Below are 18,443 nucleotides of genomic sequence, written 5' to 3'. Positions count from 1 at the left end.
CTGTGAGCAGGCCTAGCGCGCGCTCTCCTGTCCACGCCACTGCCCTCTTCTGCTTCCTTCATCCGTAACAATATATATATATATATATATATATATATATATATATATATATATATATATATATATATATATATATATATATATATATATATATATATATATATATATATATATAGGGGGCGGCAGAAGGTTAGGTGAGCGGATGAGTTTAAGAAGTTTGTAGGGGTCAAGTCGATGCATCTAGCACAGAACCGGGTTCATTGGGGAAATATGGGAGAGGCCTTCGCGCTGCCGTGGGCATAGTCAGGCTGATGATGATGATATATATATATATATGGCTCAAGCTGCAACGCTGCCTTTCACTCGAACGCGTATCTTAATTAGCCTTCATCGCCTTCCTCTCCTGCTGCATTCATCCCTTCCTCCGTGTCTTCGCTGCCGCTTGACACTCGGCCACGACCACAATCTGAAGAGAAAACAAGCAAATTGTCCGTTTTTGAGGGGAAATCTTTTTAAACTCGACATATTCACAGCGAAGTTGTTTCTTCCTTGTCTGTCGGAGCCCACCTCAAAAGAACGTGCACACAAACCCCGCATTGTTCCCGAATCGAGCGTTTATGATGAAGAGCTCTTCGAATTTCGTGGTCAGCTTTTTGACTTCTCCCTCAAGACCCTGATGTACCCACACCTCGCCGCCAACTTTGTTTGCTAAGTGTTGATCGACGTCGACAGCGGAAGTGACGCTTTTGTGCATCTTGTGCCTTGGACGCACTAATCCAAGTTGCTCTAATCTCCTGGCATGCTTCCCGTCGTGCCACAGGCGGGTACCAATGTCTACAGGAGTTTTCAATTGGGACGCTGCTGTCAGTTGGCGCTGGGGGCCGTACACAACCTCAAATGCGCGGTGCCGGTTCAGCTTTGTAGGAAAGTGCCAGCAGCTTAGGCTGCCACTCGGAGGTGCTGCTGACATTCAGCTTCACCTTGTCTGTTATTTTAGCCGTAAGGAGACAATTGGAACTGCACTGTTTGGTTCTCCAATTCGTGAGACCATTTACTTGTGGAAGATATGCCGATGCAAAATAATGCACAACTTCCACCTGACGCAAATAGCCGCGAAGCTCACTACTCCGCACGGTGAGCAGATCGAGCCGAAACTAGTTTTCGGGGTGGGCCGTATCTTCACCAGAACCATTCTTGCAAAATGCTACGAATTACTTCGCAGCAAGATTGGACACGGCGTCACATTCTACAAATTCGGAAAGATAATCAACAGCTAGTATTACATACCGGTTTCCCGCAGCGGTTGTTTGGCAATGGGTCAATTTAGTGGCTCCCTGCGATGTGAAAATAGTTTCAGGAATGGAAATGGGTATAAGAGGCCCAGGGAGGCAGCCGAGAAGACGCTTGTGTTGCTGATAGACTTAGCAGCTAGCAGCGTACTCCCGTACGCTACTGCTCTTCTTGGGTCACCAGAGGTTCTCCTCCGCCTTGCGCAATGTGGATCGCTGACCAATGTATTCTGTTTGTGTGCCGTGAACGGCGTGGAAAACCTGACCAAGCCGAGAAACTGGTAACACGGGCTGAAGCTAATCATTCCTGCTGTTTTTTAGAGAGTGGTGAAGGTACCAAGTAATATACCGAAAAACAAACTTTGAATTGCTCCCGGGGCCCTCAAGGGAATCTATGACCAAGGTCGAATTGCTGTCCTCATTTTGATCTTTCATCTCGTCCTGCTGACGAAAGAAGGGCCACCCTTCGCTGAACCTGGATCGAGAGCAGTTGCCATCAACGGGATTGCGCCACCTGGCATCGGCAAAGCACACCGGCCCGATGCCGCAGTTCACATGTGTATTCTTGTAGCCTCAATATCCAACGGGAGAACTTGTGCTTGATGTGCTTGAAATGGTGCGTTGTGAAGATCACGTCTAGTACTACATTTTAAAGGACTCAAGCTGAAACACAGCCTTTCGTTCGACCGTCCAGGTCGAACGAAAGGCTGCGTTCAGTCGTCATCTCCTGCTGCATTCTTAACTTCCTCCTCATTTTCTGTTGAGACGAATATATATATATATATATATATATATATATATATATATATATATGTGTGTGTGTGTGTGTGTGTGTGTGTGTGTGTGTGTGTGTGTGTGTGTGTGTGTGTGTGTGTGTGTGTGTGTGTGTGTGTGTGTGTGTGTGTGTGTGTGTGTGTGTGTGTGTGTGTGTGTGTGTGTGTGTGTGTGTGTGTGTGTGTGTGTGTGTGTGTGTGTGTGTGTGTGTGTGTGTGTGTGTGTGTGTGTGTGTGTGTGTGTGTGTGTGTTCGCATCTTTTTGCACCACTTAGCGCGGTTCCTGCAATACGAGCCGCTAAAACCGAACGTCTAGGCACGGATGCTTTGCAGATGCCACGATGTTGCTGTGTATGTTCGCATCTTTTTGCACCACTTAGCGCGGTTGCTGGAATACGAGCCGCTAAAACCGAACGTCTAGGCACGGACGCTTTGCAGATGCCACGATGTTGCGACGGAAGCAGGTTCCTCTCACACGTGTGACGTCATGTTGGCCGCGCCTCTTCTGGTAACCAATGACACGTGTGCAGTAAATCATTCGCGTGCAGCAGAACTTACGTCATCCATGAGAAAATAGCATGAAACAACAACGGAAACATTAAATGCGATGGAGGCGAAACGAGGAAGCGTCCGTGGGCTGTGCGTTCTCAGTGCACGTTAAAGATCCTCAACTGGTCGAAATTACTCCGCAGCCCTCCCCTAGGGCTGCTCTTTCTCTCTTTCTATTTTATATCCCACCTCCATTTCTTCCCTTACGGCGCGGTCAGGTGTCCACGGAAACAAATGTGACAGATAGTGTGCCTTTCCGTTCCTTGGAACCAATTATTATTAACTTTAATTGCGTCTTCTGGACCGAAATTGCTGCATGCACCTCACGAACCCCGCTTCAGCCGTCGCTCTCAAAACGTATCAACATTAATTTGCACGTGTAATTTGCCTGACGATGGGGTTATATAGGAGGCAGGTCTTGGTAAGTTGTTGCTTTCAGAATTCAAATGTTATCGAATTATCATAGCATACCTGGCGGCACCAACTGACAGACTGATGGCCCACTGGCTCATTGGGAAGCACCATACAGGTGCCATGAAATGTATATGGAACTCGGGTTTGTCGAACAACTTTAATATCGTCAAATGCAAAGCATAATGGTCGAACTTTATTACGGAACTGTGGATATCGCGAAATAGAAATTAGTCTGTATATACGCATTAAAAGATGCATGAAATGGGCGTAACCAAATTAAAGTTTTTCCCTAATATTGCTTTTCATTTGCTTTTGAGAGCACCGGTACATGATGCTAAATCGAGCTTATACACCAGCTTCTCCGGAAAACACTTCTAAAATACATTGTAATCGTCGCCGCTTTGAAAATGTTGCATTCGCAATCTGTTCTTTTCTTTGCAGCTGGTTCCTGTCTTTTACGCCATCTACTGCTGCCTGTTCTCCGCATCGACGTTGTGTTGGGAGATTGCCATCGTTTTCCTCTGTCAGCATGCCCTGTTCTACGCCATTACCGCTCTGCACATCCCCGCCTTGAGTTACGCCGTGTCACTGTTTATGCTCCTTCATAGCAAGATTGGCAGGACGGACATCTTTATGGCAAGTTGTCTCGTATATTCTGAAGTGGCGGTCTATACTAGATGACAGATTAAGCGCTTTTTGAACATGCGCTTATAGTGTCTTCTACAGCGAGAACTATTATTAGACGGCTACGGACTAGGCGGATGTTTTTAAATATGCCTAGGACGTTTACGCAATGTGTTCAATAGCACAGTTCAAGTTCCAAGTCAAAATAAAAGGAATTCGTGCGATCTTAGTTATTTCTGCAGCGTGTGACGTCAGTCGTACAGCCCGAGCGGACCAGCATGGGATAAGCCGTTTGCTCAAACCGGCAGCCATTCGAGGTTCTCGAGAGAGAACGAAATTGCTGCTGCTGTGACGTCAGTGAATACTGCCCATTGACCGAGTTTTTATGGCAATGGCTGGCATCACAGTTGCTATCGTAATCAGGCGTTGTGGCATCACACAATCGTCAGGAGAGATGTCTCGAAGAGTGGTTTCACAATAAAATGAGCTATGCTCTGTAAAACACAGCTGCTCAAGCTTGGCATCAGGATCGCAACGGAAACCCTCTCTTAAAAACCGCCATATAGAGTGAGGGCCACGCATACGATCACATTGAAGCCCCTCGTCATTTCCAATTGCAAAATACCGAATACCCTCTGGATATAAGAGAAATTTTCCATGATTATCTGGAGCCCGTTTGAAAGTACACCCCTACCCAGTAACGTTATAATCTCATGCTGCTTACATATTATGCAATGTGTTCCAAATGTCATGTGAAAACCCAGTCGCTCCTAAAATGCCTTCGCAAACAAACTCCAAGTACGCAGATTATAAAAGGACTTCGCAACCGTTGTAACCTGCATTGTGAGTACTGTCCTTAAGACATCCTCATCCCACCCTTGCCTGCTCAAGGATTTGTACAAAGGGACTCCCGAGAAGCTGCCACAAACATCTCTTTATGGCGTTTTTGCTTTCTCTGAGGCTGAATATTCTGCGCCAGTCCTCTAAATATTCCTGTTATTCATAGAATCTCGAAGATGTAAGTGTAAAACTGAAAAGATTTCTCGAATGTCTCGCGGCTCTCCGCGCAGTGTTCGCCTGTTTTATTGTCATATGCTTCAGCAGCAGTCTATCATCAGGCATTCAACACGGACGACGAACAACGGGATTTATCACAGAAAAAAATGTGATCAGTCGCGCGTGCGTTTAAATAAGGTGGTTCGCCCCAGCGGCGTATGTGCACTATTTTGTTAACGCCACTTCGGCTCGTGTCGTTCCGACGAGCAAGGCGACACAGCACCTGTCTTGTCGAGTGAACGGTGCATGGACGACGATCCGCCGTCACAACGGGTCAGTTTTTCGCTGCCAGGCGATATAAAACCATGCATGATACTTACAGCAACAAATTTTAAACACACATATTATTTGTGCGCGCCAAACAATTACTCTTCATATTCACTTCAAAAAGTGTTGAGCGCATACCGCCTCATTCCCAGCTACCGATTATATTAGGGTAACTAAACCTTTTTTCGAGCAAGATTCCAACCTGACCACGACAAGATCTGATGCTTTTGCTCTGAAAAAGTAATTTTGAATTTTTTGTTTAATCTGCTTTACGTTATCGTGAAATCCGACTACGAAAGGTGGCACCTTCATAAGACGCTAAAAATCCAATATTCTTGAGATCTATGTAGAGGGGCACAGCATAAAGCAAGATCTCTCCTTCATTCGTTCGTGCCCTCACTCCAAGATTGTCATTTAAATGTGCACATGGGGGCCTCATCCTGCAGTCGGCCTTTTTGCTGATCGTGCGGCGTCTTCGGAGATTATATTCTCGTTTACCCTAAAAGGAAAAATATCGCTTGGGTGTATGGTGTAAGGGCTTAACGTCCTATAATGTGACAGTGGCTATGAGGGACGCTTTTAGAGCATATCTGTACTGTTCGAAGTGCAACTACCAATGTTATTTACTTGCGCATTTGACCTTGAGCCGCCAAATCGGGCCCAGCACGAGCGCTCCTGCCCACGCCACTGCCCGCTTTTCGTCTCCCTTGTCAGTAACGCTACCTCGGCCAACGAGTGATCGTCACGATTGTGGACACGGAGGCTTTCCGCCATAATAGCATGCCACTAGGCAGGGGTTTTCACGAGCGCCTCGGCGGAGTATGGTTGGTCATTCTCGCTGTAGATAAGGTACATGCCGGTTTTAGTGCGTGAACTATTGCGTCAGGCTTAGTCTGATCATCCGTCCGATATAACTCACCGACAAGCAGTGGCGAAGAGAAAACGTGATCGGTTCGAAGGAGAGACGGACGAAGAGCGAGAAGATTGCATAGAGGAGGAATTCCAGTATTACTTTGTAGCCACGCCTAAGAAAGCTTAGATTCAGATAACTAGGCTTAAATGGGATAAAACTCCACAATATTTGCATTTCGCATCCTAACACTTCGGCTAGTAAGTAGTTCGGCAACATTATCATACCGAGGTAACCAAGAAGCCTCTGGTGTTCTTCGCTGAATCTTTCGCCAGGTCCACGTGCGTTATATACACATAAACAGTGGCCACGTCACCATCTGTAAATTTATGAATCATATGAAGTTGCCTGTACACACGTGGCAACTAAGTTTTAACGCGCTCATTTAGCGGTAAGAAAACATGTGCTGAGTACAGACACATAGGGCGGAAGAAGAGTTAACGCCGGTCTAGAGCTTGCGGGTTTGGATGCAACACGCTTTTATATTACGCGTATACTCATGACAACACAATATACCAAACGGCAGCACATACTGTAGACCTCGTGGAGAGTTGGTTTATATCTATTTAGAATAGATTCTTTAAGCTTTTTAACTGTATGGTTATAAAATCTCCCGTAACCATAAATGCATCTGCATGATATACAGCATGTTAATCGGATTTGTGATTGCCCTCCAGTACCTGTTCACTCACTACGGACGCACGTGCTACATGGTTTCCTTCATTGCCTGCCACTGGAACGTTCTGCGCTGTCTGAGCTACAGTGTGGACTTTATTCGCGCTGAGAGACTGAAGCCGAAAGAAAGCCGTCGCCGACTGCCCCCGTACTGGAAAACGCTCGCCTACGTCATCTACCTGCCGACCCTTTACTTCGGACCACTGCAGAACTACGATGACTACGCAGTCCAAGTAAGGAGGGCTATCTTGCTGCCTTGCATTTCTTTTCATGTTACATTGTGAGGAAGAATTTCTCAAGTACATCTAACTATATTTTTATTGCTAAAAAATCCGAGTGACACTTGAAAGCATTTCAGTTTGTTGCTGTTTCGCTGCTGTACGAACATTGCACTTTCTTTTACAGGTAGGAGACCCAACTATATTTGCTAAAGACAAGTCTTAATTAGTAGTGCTAATAAGCACTCCTAAGAAGTAAGGCTGAGCAGTATTGCTATTTTGGATCACTTAGAACAAAAGGCAATGCTTGCACTTAAAAAGGCTGTTTAGTAATGAATATAAGTCGTTCTAATTTTAACTTTGCTGGCATGTAATGCGAGTTTGTCAATGCCTCTACGAAGTGAGGTGATCGCATGAGAACTCTAAACTATCGCGTACATGAACGCACATTTGTGTAGAGGTAGCTCGTCTGTCTCTGACAATAACGCATCAGATCGATACCATTCGACCATTTTTTTTTTCAGCAAGTTTTGATATGCAGATGCAATTTAATCGTCTCAAAACAAATCAAAATATGGAATACATCGTAGCGGAGTGCTGCAGATAATGTTTGTTAGCCATCTGTTTTTCTTAACAGGCACTGGCATATTCAGGTACACATAAGCGAAAATGTTTTTCTTTATCCACAGAAACGTTCTATTTCTATTTAGAGGACGTTATTGCCCTAAGAAAGACATATCATACTGGCCAATTCATGTCACTCTACGTGCCACGTGCCAGATCATTTCCTGATCAGGCTACAGAATTACGTTGCAGAGACTGCCCCTCAAAAACTTGTGCACCTGAGCTCAGCAAGTGCAAAGCAATTGTCAGACACAGAGAACAGCCGGTCCGAGAAATTATCGAGGCAGCCTCGATAGCGAGGCGGAGCGGTAGTGCATCAGAACACCATATGTTAAATTAACAGACAGGGAACTGAACATGCTAAGAATGTGATTCTCGTCTTTTATTACGTTTTTGCTTCCGATTTGAGATTTCCTCAATGTTTTGTTGTGACGCATGTGACTTGAGGTGTGGTGCAGATGTTATAAGAACTCGTGTTTTATTTATTTTTTTAATAAACTCTGAGTTGTAAGTCAGCGCTTGCATCTTGTCACGCTGTTGCGGACTGTTTTGTCACAAACTTTTCTGATTGGTCGAAAGGTTGATGACGTCACAATATCATGTGACCTGACCCTAGGGCTGATTTCTCGGCGGGATGTGCAATCGCTGGACCTCATGGTTTTTCACCATTAATCACTAAGATACATGACAAATTCCGCCTTTTCCTCCAGGTGTGGGCTGTAACGCAATCACAATATTATTGCGGCCTTGCCGCGGTCCGCATGCTCACGTCAGAACCAAGTTGTCTTCCAATTCTGTTTTTAACGATGTTCTCGAAGAACAATGTCCACCAAAGAACCTCTACACCGGTCTTCAAACTATGTTTCCCGCAGAGCAAAATATATTATAAACATCGGTTTTTGAAGAACATCTCTCACCCACGATAACGCGTCATTCCTGAGTAGGTACAGCATATGTACTATTAACCCATTGGTGCGTATTCTTTTATCTTTTCATAATGTGGTCTGATGCCAGATTATTAGCTTAAAATACATGAAAAACATTAAACGCCCCAGTTTTGGTGTGCAAAAGCGCACTCTAAATAGTGGGGTACTGTTGCTTATTTTTCTTCTCTCCGTTTTCAAGCTTTTTGTATATACATAGCGTATATCTTGTTCTATTGTAGTCCAGTCTTTCGAAGTATTCAGTTTGACTTCTTTAGATCGCCTCTTCTGTTAAGAACAAAGACATCCGCTTATCACTACGGTTTTTGGCAAACAACATGCACCTGTTGTGCATGAAATGATCCGAGCCGCAACAGCGTCTCTAATTCAAGGAGAAGGCTGAAGAATAGCGTTAGAGTATTAGAAGAAACAATGACCCATGTAAACATATACCCATAACACATCAACTTTGTGGTTCGGTTCTTCTAACTTGTAACTTTATATAAAATAGAACCTCGTAGAAGAGCCATTAAGGTATTGCGTTGTACAAACAGGTCTTTTCTGTTACCTTCAGCGTCTTCAGTTGCTCGTGCGTAATAGTAGTTGAACCTTTTTTCAGCTCGAGAAGGAGAGACCCAAGTGCACGCCCCGGGAAATCGCTTCAGCCGTCACAAGGCTGCTGCGCAGTGGAGCTCACTTCGTCTTAATGGAAGCAATGACTCACTTTATATACAGGTTTGTACTCGCCTTTTTTTTTTTTTTTCAAATTCAATTTTCGGATTATCATTCGGGGACCTAGAAAAGTACAGCCTCGGTTTCCATCGTTCGCAAGCTACTTGCGGCTTAACCTACCTGCCGGCTACTTTTGCGTTGTGTTTGCATACCTGGTCTCGGTGCCTGTCTGACTAGCAGCTCACTGCTGAAACTCGCCGTGAAAGTAGGAATGAAATACTAAGTGCAAGAAGGAATAAAGGAAACGTCACCCTTGTGCATGGCTCCGGAATAACTTCGACCAGCTGCGGATCTTTCACTCGCACCAACATATCCTAAACCCCCGCAGTATAAAACATTTTGTCTCCCCCAAAACGCTGCTGCCGCGGCTCAAACTTCTTCTTGTGAACTCGAGCAACAAGGGTCGCAACCGTTAAGTCACCGTGGAAAACGTAAACGCTGCTCCCTTTGAAAAGGAAGGTGGCATGCACAATCATCACCGTTCTCGAGAAAGATGGCAATAGTTATTGAAAAACTGTGTATAAATAGTGTGAAAGGCACATATTATAATTAAACAAGTCTACACGAAAGAGCTTGAAAAAAGCATCGGAAAGCTTCAAAGAGTGCTATGTGAAGTAAAAGTTCAGTGCTCAATTGAGTAACCTACAGATTTTCAAAAAAGAAATGTGCCCTCAATATAAGTCCACTTCCGATGAGTCCTCTTTATAGTTTATTAGTGCAGTATTAATTCATCCAAGTTTATCATTTTCTTTAGAAAGTGACAGCCGATTCGTAAGCATGGTAGCGTTAGGCTTTATACGAGATTTTTGGTAGTTATCAACGAGGGGTCTCATTTTAGTTTTGTTTTATGTCTTTATTCTAGTTTAAATCGTTTCCGGCTTATTCGGACGCAGTTTGTCTCGAAAGCACAATGAAGCCGGTGCGGAAACGGAAGTGGCGGTGAATCCAAACATTTCAGAAATGTTCTTTTAATTCAGTGTTTGAAAAAAAAAATACTTTTCGTATCTCGATGTGCATACCTCACAAAGTCAGCTTTGATTCGATAGACTTTAGACCAATTTATTTTCCCCTCTGCGTCTCGTACTATCTGTTATTACTGGTAATAGCAACCATTACGAATAACATTCCGCTTGTAAATGCTATCAGGGACTAAAGGGTCACCATCATATATTACCCGTTTGTTATGTGCTTCTAAGTCTATTACACTTGACCTTACACTTGACCAGTATACATTCAACGGTGCAAGATAATTGCAATAATTATAATCGTCACTTGTGTATCTCACGCCAGTCTGTAGTAAATAGACCGGATATCCGCTCCATCACACTATGGTAGGGAAACGACATTGGGTACGCTGAAGTTTTGAACAAACGACTTCCCCCAAGCCCCAACCATCCACACACACACACATCCCCTGCCTTACTTCCCAATGGAGCTTTCAGTAAGTCAAGGCACTTGAAAGCTAAAAGGGGGTGAAAAGACTAAAGTACTAAATCACTTGGTCTCTGTAAGCTGTTAGCCCGGTAGTCTAAAGCAGTTTGTTTTCTCGAGGCGCGGCCCCTAATGTCATGATTGATTCCTCAGTATCAAAGGCAATACCTTCACGAGATATTGGGCGTGACTGCAAAACCCATGACTTTACTACAAACCGTGGTTGCATAGTTCTCAAGCGTTTATAGCTTACCAAAATGAACTATAAAAACCAACCTTTAGCCGCATAGGCAGTTTTTTCTGAAGCCAATATGCATGAAATCCCTGTGTAATGTGCCAGCGAGTGCGGGTATGCAGAAATCCGAATATTAGGCATCAATCTAGAAAACATAGAGAAGGGTTCAACGCTGCTGAACCAAATGTGGAGCGGAAACATTAGCTACGGGTATTGTTGTTGGCCTCTTGAAATTAGGGTAAGCGAGCCTTCTTCTTCCTCTTCCTCTTCTTCATCTCCTTCTGCTTCTTCGTCTTCTTCTTCGCCTTCTTTTTCTTCCTCGGATTCGTCGTCTTCTTCTTGGTCGCCTCTTTTTCTTCGTCTTCGTCGTCTTCTTCTTCGTCTTCTCCTCCTTCTCGTAGCGACGCCTCTTCACGACATAGCGGCGGCCACCCAAGGTCTCGCTTTGACTGTCGTAGTGTTGCTTTCGCAAGAATATTTTCGCTCTGCTGATTTCTGGCAGTCATTCTTATCCTACTTCGTCTATGAGAAGTACAATAAGTACTTCGAACTTGCTATGCTCAGAAAAATCGCTTTTTTCCCCTACGTCCGAACTTAACACGGCTAAATGCTCACCAAGTGACAGAATCCTCTCATTTTATACGAGTGTGCATAAAATGGTGGATTAATGCAACATGACTCCTCTTTTTTCATCATCCGCAGTTCGGCGATGGCTGACTGGCCCTGGATGGTTGAGAAACTGGATCTCCCAAGTACTGTGGGCTTCGTGTTGGCGTTCCACTTTTTTTTCTACGTACGATACGTGTTCACCTATGGCTTCGCCGGTGCCCTTGCTCACGCTGAAGGCATCGAAATTCCGCCGCATTCCAAATGCATCGCCAGGCTGAACAAGTGCTCGCAGTTTTGGAGGTCAGTGACCAAATTGGTTTAGAGCGGCAGGAAATATTTACCATTTCATGGCACCGTTCCTTTGAATGTGTATATTCACCCTTTTACATATGGAGTTTAACGAGCATGCATATGGAGTATGTATATAAAATACGTATATCTATACATACATATATAAAGTATATGAAGTGCGTATACAAATACCTACCTTTACATATGGAGTTTAACGAGTATAACGGGGTCCTTAGCAGGACCCCGTTGCCTCTAATTTGATAGGTTCTGCTGTGCTCTCTCGCTTTAGTGCATTCATAATGAGACTAAGAACAGTATTGTATTCTTCTCGCCGTCTCTATCGCGCCAACGTTCACTCTGAGTAAAGACCCAAAATAGTAATGTGTAGAGACCCCATCTTGCCTGTAGCTGCAATGCTTTATGTGTGTGTGTGTGTGTGTGTGTGTGTGTGTGTGTGTGTGTGTGTGTGTGTGTGTGTGTGTGTGTGTGTGTGTGTGTGTGTGTGTGTGTGTGTGTGTGTGTGTGTGTGTGTGTGTGTGTGTGTGTGTGTGTGTGTGTGTGTGTGTGTGTGTGTGTGTGTGTGTGTGTGTGTGTGTGTGTGTGTGTGTGTGTGTGTGTGTGTGTGTGTGTGTGTGTGTGTGTGTGTGTGTGTGTGTGTGTGTGTGTGTGTGTGTGTGTGTGTGTGTGTGTGTGTGTGTGTGTGTGTGTGTGTGTGTGTGTGTGTGTGTGTGTGTGTGTGTGTGTGTGTGTGTGTGTGTGTGTGTGTGTGTGTGTGTGTGTGTGTGTGTGTGTGTGTGTGTGCGTGCGTGCGTGCGTGCGTGCGTGCGTGCGTGCGTGCGTGCGTGCGTGCGTGCGTGCGTGCGTGCGTGCGTGCGTGCGTGCGTGCGTGCGTGCGTGCGTGTGTGTGTGTGTGTGTGTGTGTGTGTGTGTGTGTGTGTGTGTGTGTGTGTACGTGCGCGCGCGCGCGTGCGTGCGTGCGTGTGTGTGTGTGTGCGTGCGTGTGTGTGTGTGAGGCAGGGGGAGAGAGAGAGAATTAGGGGATCGAGCCCTACAGTTAAAAGTTAAGCAGCTAGTGCAACCCAGGGCCAAGACCATCCAAATCACTCTCTAATGTTTTCTCTCTCTCTCTCACGCTGCTAAAGTGCAGTTCTTGAGTAGAAAACCTGGAGTACCCAATCCCTTTGAGTTGTGCTGGATCCTATATTAGCCAAACTAACCTATGGTTCTAGCATTTTGAGGCAGCAAGTCCATAAAGCGGTCTTGTTTATAAAAATTGAAGAATCCATTTTTCTGGTGAATGACGGAGGTATTCATTGCTGACAAAAACCATATATAAAAGGAAAACAAAAAAGAAAAACTAAGTGACCATTTTTAGAATAATGCAGTACCTTACCCCTCTGCGCACCGCATGGAATAATGCTATACAGTTACCGCCTTCAAGGGCTTATTGACTATGCCAAATATTCAACCACCAGTAGCCTTTTGGCGATGTTGAATGAAATCTGGGTCCTGATGTCGCACTGTTCTACTACAGGTACTTCGACCGGGGTATGCATCTACTAATACGAAGGTATGTGACGTCAGATATTAAAAATATCGTTGTTCACATGTTTACAATAAATGCGGTAAAACATTCTCTGGGAAAGGAAATGAGAATACAACCAACCTCTGAAATGCTTTCAACTCGAGCTTCTTACGTAACGAACGAGACTGTTTAGATTGAATGAGGACCTAGAAAGAAGGTTCACGACTGTAGGCGTAAACAATGTACATAAGACTAATTTACCTTTTCAAAATAAACGAAGTTTACAAGACGTTTTGAGTAATCGTCGTCCAGAAAACGTATGCTGGAATGAGTATGTTTACCATACGTTTATTTCGGATATAAGTTACTAATATCCTTAAGACCTACGGGTACGCAGCAGGCATATTATCCCTATGCAATTCGGTCGGAACATTGAGGCCGTCGACTCTGCACAGTTCCAGTTAAGGACAAGAGCGCCAGTGAAAAAATGAAAAACTACAACCCTATCGTTATGACGTATAAAATACAATGTATTATAACATACATTAAGCAAGGCAGTGTAGAAAGTGAAGTTCAGAGTGGCATACGGTTCCAAAGAAGTAATGGGTTGTTAGTTGAAATAAGTGTTACGCATACCACTTTGTAAAGGAAAGCTTGGTTACGTTCGGCACTGCCTTCACTGTAGTGGTAACAACGAAGAATAATTTTCGAACGTGAAAGTGCATTTACCGTCCAAAGGTGTGCAAATGTAGGGAAAAAACTGCCCTCCGTTAAAACAGTTTATAACCCCTTGACATTGTTGCAAAGACATTGTCGGGCGACATCCACCGGCGTCAACAGCGAACAATATTTGAGGAGCGAGCCAGTTTGGTGACCATGTTTGACGAAACAGCTCAAAGGACGAGGGCGAAGATGGTAGTTGGCAAGGTTCCATGACCGGCCACTGATTAGTCGGCAGTTGTGTGACGTCACTAGTCCTAATGGCATAGGTGAGTTAAAAGCAGCTGTCAAAACGGGCAGCTCACTTTATTTGCAAGGTGTAGAGAGGAACAGAACACACAGGGATTCGTGCACCTCGTTTTTGAAGCTGGCAGACTCAAACAATCAAGACAATGCCTCTTTCACGTGATTGTTGGCATCTGCACCCCAAATGGTTTAAGTTATATAATAGAAAACTATCTCGGCGCTATCAATGACACGGAAAAGATGAAATATTGTTTGTGCACTTCCATTTGTTTATTTAACAATGCCGCATACTCTCAATCGAAAGCCTAGCAAACGGGTCAAAATGGAAGCATTTTATGTATATGCCTACATAACAGATTTAGAATGAAGCAATGCGGTCCAAAACATGTAAAAATATGTAATCTTTGTAGAACACCCATCAGAATAATGCGAACGCCAGAACAGTCACATTTAGAAGAAAAAAAGAAAACATAACTGTCAGTACTATTTAATAATAATTGGCGTGAACAATAACAGTGTATACTCTCTCTGCCGTGTGAACAGAAACCAGGAATAAATCTAAAAAGTTCTAGTGATCTCCTGTGACTATAATTATAGCTGGGATACGAATGTCGACAATGTATTCGTGTTTCTCAGGAGTGGGTTTGATTCATTCCATTTTCTTTTTGCACGAGGAAAGAACGAAGGCCTGAAAGCGCCGTTGGAAAGAGAAATACTGTGTTCGTGCTTGTGCCGTTTTATTCGACACTGCGAATACAATATTCACTGGCTGATATCAATTTTGTTATGACGGTGTCGAATTTGAAAAACAAATTTTAGTCAAGCTTGTATTGCTCTAGTCGAGCGTGTGTTTACGTCTGACCGATCTAAAAGAAGGGTGAATGAGTCTGTACAAAAGTATTTGTTATTGATATAACCTGCTACTTTTATTTGAGCGATTTCAATTTTAGTCATGTAGTTGCTATGTAAGAAAACCAGATTATATCATCGTGTAGCGTATTGCAGAACACTAGCGCTCACTGCTCAAGAGCGCATGCATCTTATTGATCGTTTGTGCATTCTTTTTTTGTTTGCCCGTGGCTGCTCCTTACGTTCTTGCGGCGGGTGCGTTTGCAGATACTTCTACGAGCCCTTGGCAGGTAGCACTAAAGGACCCTGCTGGCTGGTAATCGGCACTGCGGGGTCTTTTGCTTTTACCTGGTACTGGCACGACATGGAAAAAGGGGATGGAATCTGGTGCACCCTGAGCGTGCTCGGAATCTCCTTCGAAATTTTCGTAACTCAGGTCAGGAAGTGGACCGTCATAAAGAACCTTGAGGTACGTGGATTTAGGAGAAATAGCGATATTTTTACTTTTTTTCGCCTATCTTTGAATTCATGCTGGAAGTCGTCAGAACTGCAATTACTTCCTTCTTTTTCTTCATCGTGTCATTCATTTTCGGCACAAAGAAAAGTGTGAAAGCTTTCGTCCAACAGAAACTGCCAGTCATCGCGCACAGCGCCGAGTCAAAAAAGGCATTGAAAACAAAGCTAGAGCATAAAACCGTATGGGTGAATATCATGAAGGTGTTGAAATTTTTAGGCTCAAACTCTTGATTTAAAAACCGCACTAAAGAGGCGAGAATGTAGCGCGCTAGATCAGAGTTTCAAGCAGGAAGACTCGATCGAAAGCGCCGTGAGCTTAGAATGCACGGGATGTGGCCAAGTCTAAGAGTTCCTCGAATAAAGCACAGTAAGGCAGATAACTAAGCCGACAGTGTAAGTGAGTTCCTACGAAGAATACAACTCGAACCCAATCGTAGAAAAACTTCGGAGAGTTTCACGATATCAAGGCTCACAGAAAGAATACTCCGTCTGCTTACATTGCCTGTTGAGGGCCCTCTTTTCCTGTTTTGCTTATAAACAGACTCGTTTTGACTCGCTACGTTAATTCTGTGACGTCTTTGGAAGCATGAAATAAAGAGGAGGGGCGATATTAACAAAGCAGACTAAAGGACGGACGCGCAGAGGGGGCTAATGAAACACAAAAAGTTAGCGAAGATAGATGGAAAACCTCAATCCACCAGTAAACGTTTCGACAAAAGGGCTTGCCCTGTGCGTATTATATAAGGGCGAACTTGCGGTCTTCTTACGGAAGCGTTAGCTAGCGGTCAAGGCTCCCCTTCTTCATTTCATTGAATGCCAATAGCAGCTGTGAAATTTACGGTACTGTCTTCCACCAATTTTGAGGAAAAAAGCTAACGACGAGTGGGGATTATAGGGAAGCTTGCGCTGCAGCGAAATATTCATGCTGCTTCTAATATGAACTTAGCTTGAACGGACTTGGTACTCGTGCTGTTACCCGAAATCTTTGTTTTAGTGAGTAGCACAAGAGAGATATACGCAACCGCCGTCTCGCTGGTTGAATTCCTCTACAGACGCGGTACCTCGGCACGGCTGGACGAATGCGAGAGGCAGCAGCTCTACTTGGTTCTCCTCACTACCTCCTCACCATCCTGGCCTGCCTCTTCCACCTCGTTGAAGTCGAAGTCTGCTTCATCGTGTGCCGAAAGATTCTGCTCGGTATGTTCATCCCGTCAAGACTGCAGTAAATTGGCATAGTTGTCATCATAATCATAAGGCAAATAGCATCCTGCCTTTAAGGAAAAGCAGGTCATTTTTTGTGTTGAAAATGGTACGCTTCAATCAAGCCTTGTTATAATGGCTTTTCTTTGGCATCCATAGAGAGATTTTCTGTCTCTGAAGCTTTCTGGGCCTGCGCATAAAAAGTGAATGCCTTATTGCGATATAAAGCAAAGTGTGGGTGTCGTCACAAGTAGAAACGACCAATTGCTTCCGACAAACTACGTAATTCAAATATATCCATAAACTGCGGCTTGTAAATGAGCTAAATGTACGAAAATACTGCGTTTGGAGATATAAATGTTTTTAAGAAACAGAACAGCCAGCGGAAAAGCGAACATAAAGGGGTATCATTGCTCACATAGCGTCAGGAAAAGTCGGATTCTGGGGTACAATAAGCTTGATAGGTTTTGGATTTGCGGCAATTGCAGTACTGCGCCAGTGTTGTTTTTTTTTTTTCAACTAAGTCTGCAAAAACTAGACACAACCACAAGACGTGGGAGTTCAATGCCTTATTCATTTAAACTTTGGCCCAAGAAGACAGATTCATGATAGTCTGACTGGATATAGACTGGATATTTTTCATCATAGTGAATTTAGCCAAAGTACACAAACTTTCCGCTCTTACTCGGATAGGGAAGTAGTAGAGACCGGTTTTTTGGAAGCAGCTCCTTCAAGTTGCAATTTGCGTCCAGAGAACGTTGTGTTCAAATTCATTCCATTGAGCTGATATTTCTTTTTACACTTTCTACTACAGGATTCCCATTCCCTCTTGTTCCCGTACTGGCTGGCTTGTACTGTGCCTGCCACGTCGCGTCCTATGTTAAGGAGTGGGAGGAGACGGAAAAAAAGAAGCAAGCCTAAACGGCGGCCATGATCTTCAAACTCTGCAGTACATACCCATATTCATCGACTAGGAACAAAAAGAATTCTCTTATACCCTACTACTGAGAATGCCTTCCAGTTAGTGCTGCCCAATCATTGTTTATCCTTATCGAGACAATAAACTTGTTAAATAAGAAAACATTTGCGGAACGGTTTTCCAGCATGCCTACCCTGAAACGATAATTAGTAGCTCAAGCGTATTATGGATGCATCTAATATTTCACAAATTTCCTCCGCGTCACGACCTCTATTACGACCAAAATTAATTCCTACACTCATATTTGACAACAACCGGCAAAGTGAATTATTTCACAAACATGTGAATATCAACAGCAGCCTTGGCCTGCTCTGATATACGAATATCACAAGTTAGACTCCTTCCCACATCAGATTCTTTGCATTATACAACAGCCAGCTTCCTGTATTGCATTATTCCAGATTAGCGGCTACCATTCAATTGTAAACCAAATGCTAACCTATCGGCTTTCACTAATAATAACCAACTCGCTGTCGGAAACCATTCAATATTCACCGGGTTCAGCTGCTCTAGAATCTATTTTTCATGAATAAATTCTGCAGTGTTGCAAGCCCCGTTCTGTGTTTCTTCCGGGCGCACTCTTTGTTGCTGCTGCAGAATTTTTCTGTCCGTCCGTCCGTCGGGCCCAGTAAAGAGCCCCAGCAGGCAGGCCAATAATTAGAAAACGAAGTGCGAAACACTAAGTACAAAAACATAAACATGAACCTAAACAAGTGCTAAGCAAGATGCAGCAAGACAGCAAGTCAGTGGACGGTCTTTTCTAAGGCATCAATGCCAGCGAGTGATGA

General features: G+C 44.1%; 1 protein-coding gene across 3 annotated transcripts in view; it reads left to right on the top strand.

Annotated features, from left to right (window-relative positions):
* Window positions 1-18,181, top strand: part of LOC146175802 (protein-cysteine N-palmitoyltransferase HHAT-like) — a 42,676-nt gene extending 24,495 nt beyond the window's left edge. For 2 of the 3 annotated variants that reach the window (XM_084582161.1, XM_084582160.1), the window contains exons 6-13: window positions 3,467-3,661; window positions 6,560-6,790; window positions 8,942-9,057; window positions 11,423-11,629; window positions 13,155-13,190; window positions 15,228-15,429; window positions 16,529-16,673; window positions 17,491-18,181. In XM_084582161.1, coding sequence (XP_084438287.1) covers window positions 3,467-3,661; window positions 6,560-6,790; window positions 8,942-9,057; window positions 11,423-11,629; window positions 13,155-13,190; window positions 15,228-15,429; window positions 16,529-16,673; window positions 17,491-17,597 — 1,239 coding nt within the window. In that variant the 3' untranslated portion in view covers window positions 17,598-18,181. The remainder of the gene's footprint in view (window positions 1-3,466; window positions 3,662-6,559; window positions 6,791-8,941; window positions 9,058-11,422; window positions 11,630-13,154; window positions 13,191-15,227; window positions 15,430-16,528; window positions 16,674-17,490) is intronic. The other variant, XM_084582162.1, reaches the window with a different exon arrangement.
* Window positions 18,182-18,443: the final 262 nt, after the last annotated feature.

This window comes from Amblyomma maculatum, chromosome 10 (genome assembly GCF_055883805.1).
Source record: "Amblyomma maculatum isolate TAMU_Amacu chromosome 10, ASM5588380v1, whole genome shotgun sequence".
In the NCBI taxonomy this organism is placed as follows: domain Eukaryota; kingdom Metazoa; phylum Arthropoda; class Arachnida; order Ixodida; family Ixodidae; genus Amblyomma; species Amblyomma maculatum.
The sequence above is the reverse complement of the archived record's forward strand: the minus strand, read 5'-3'. Positions and strand labels throughout refer to the sequence as shown.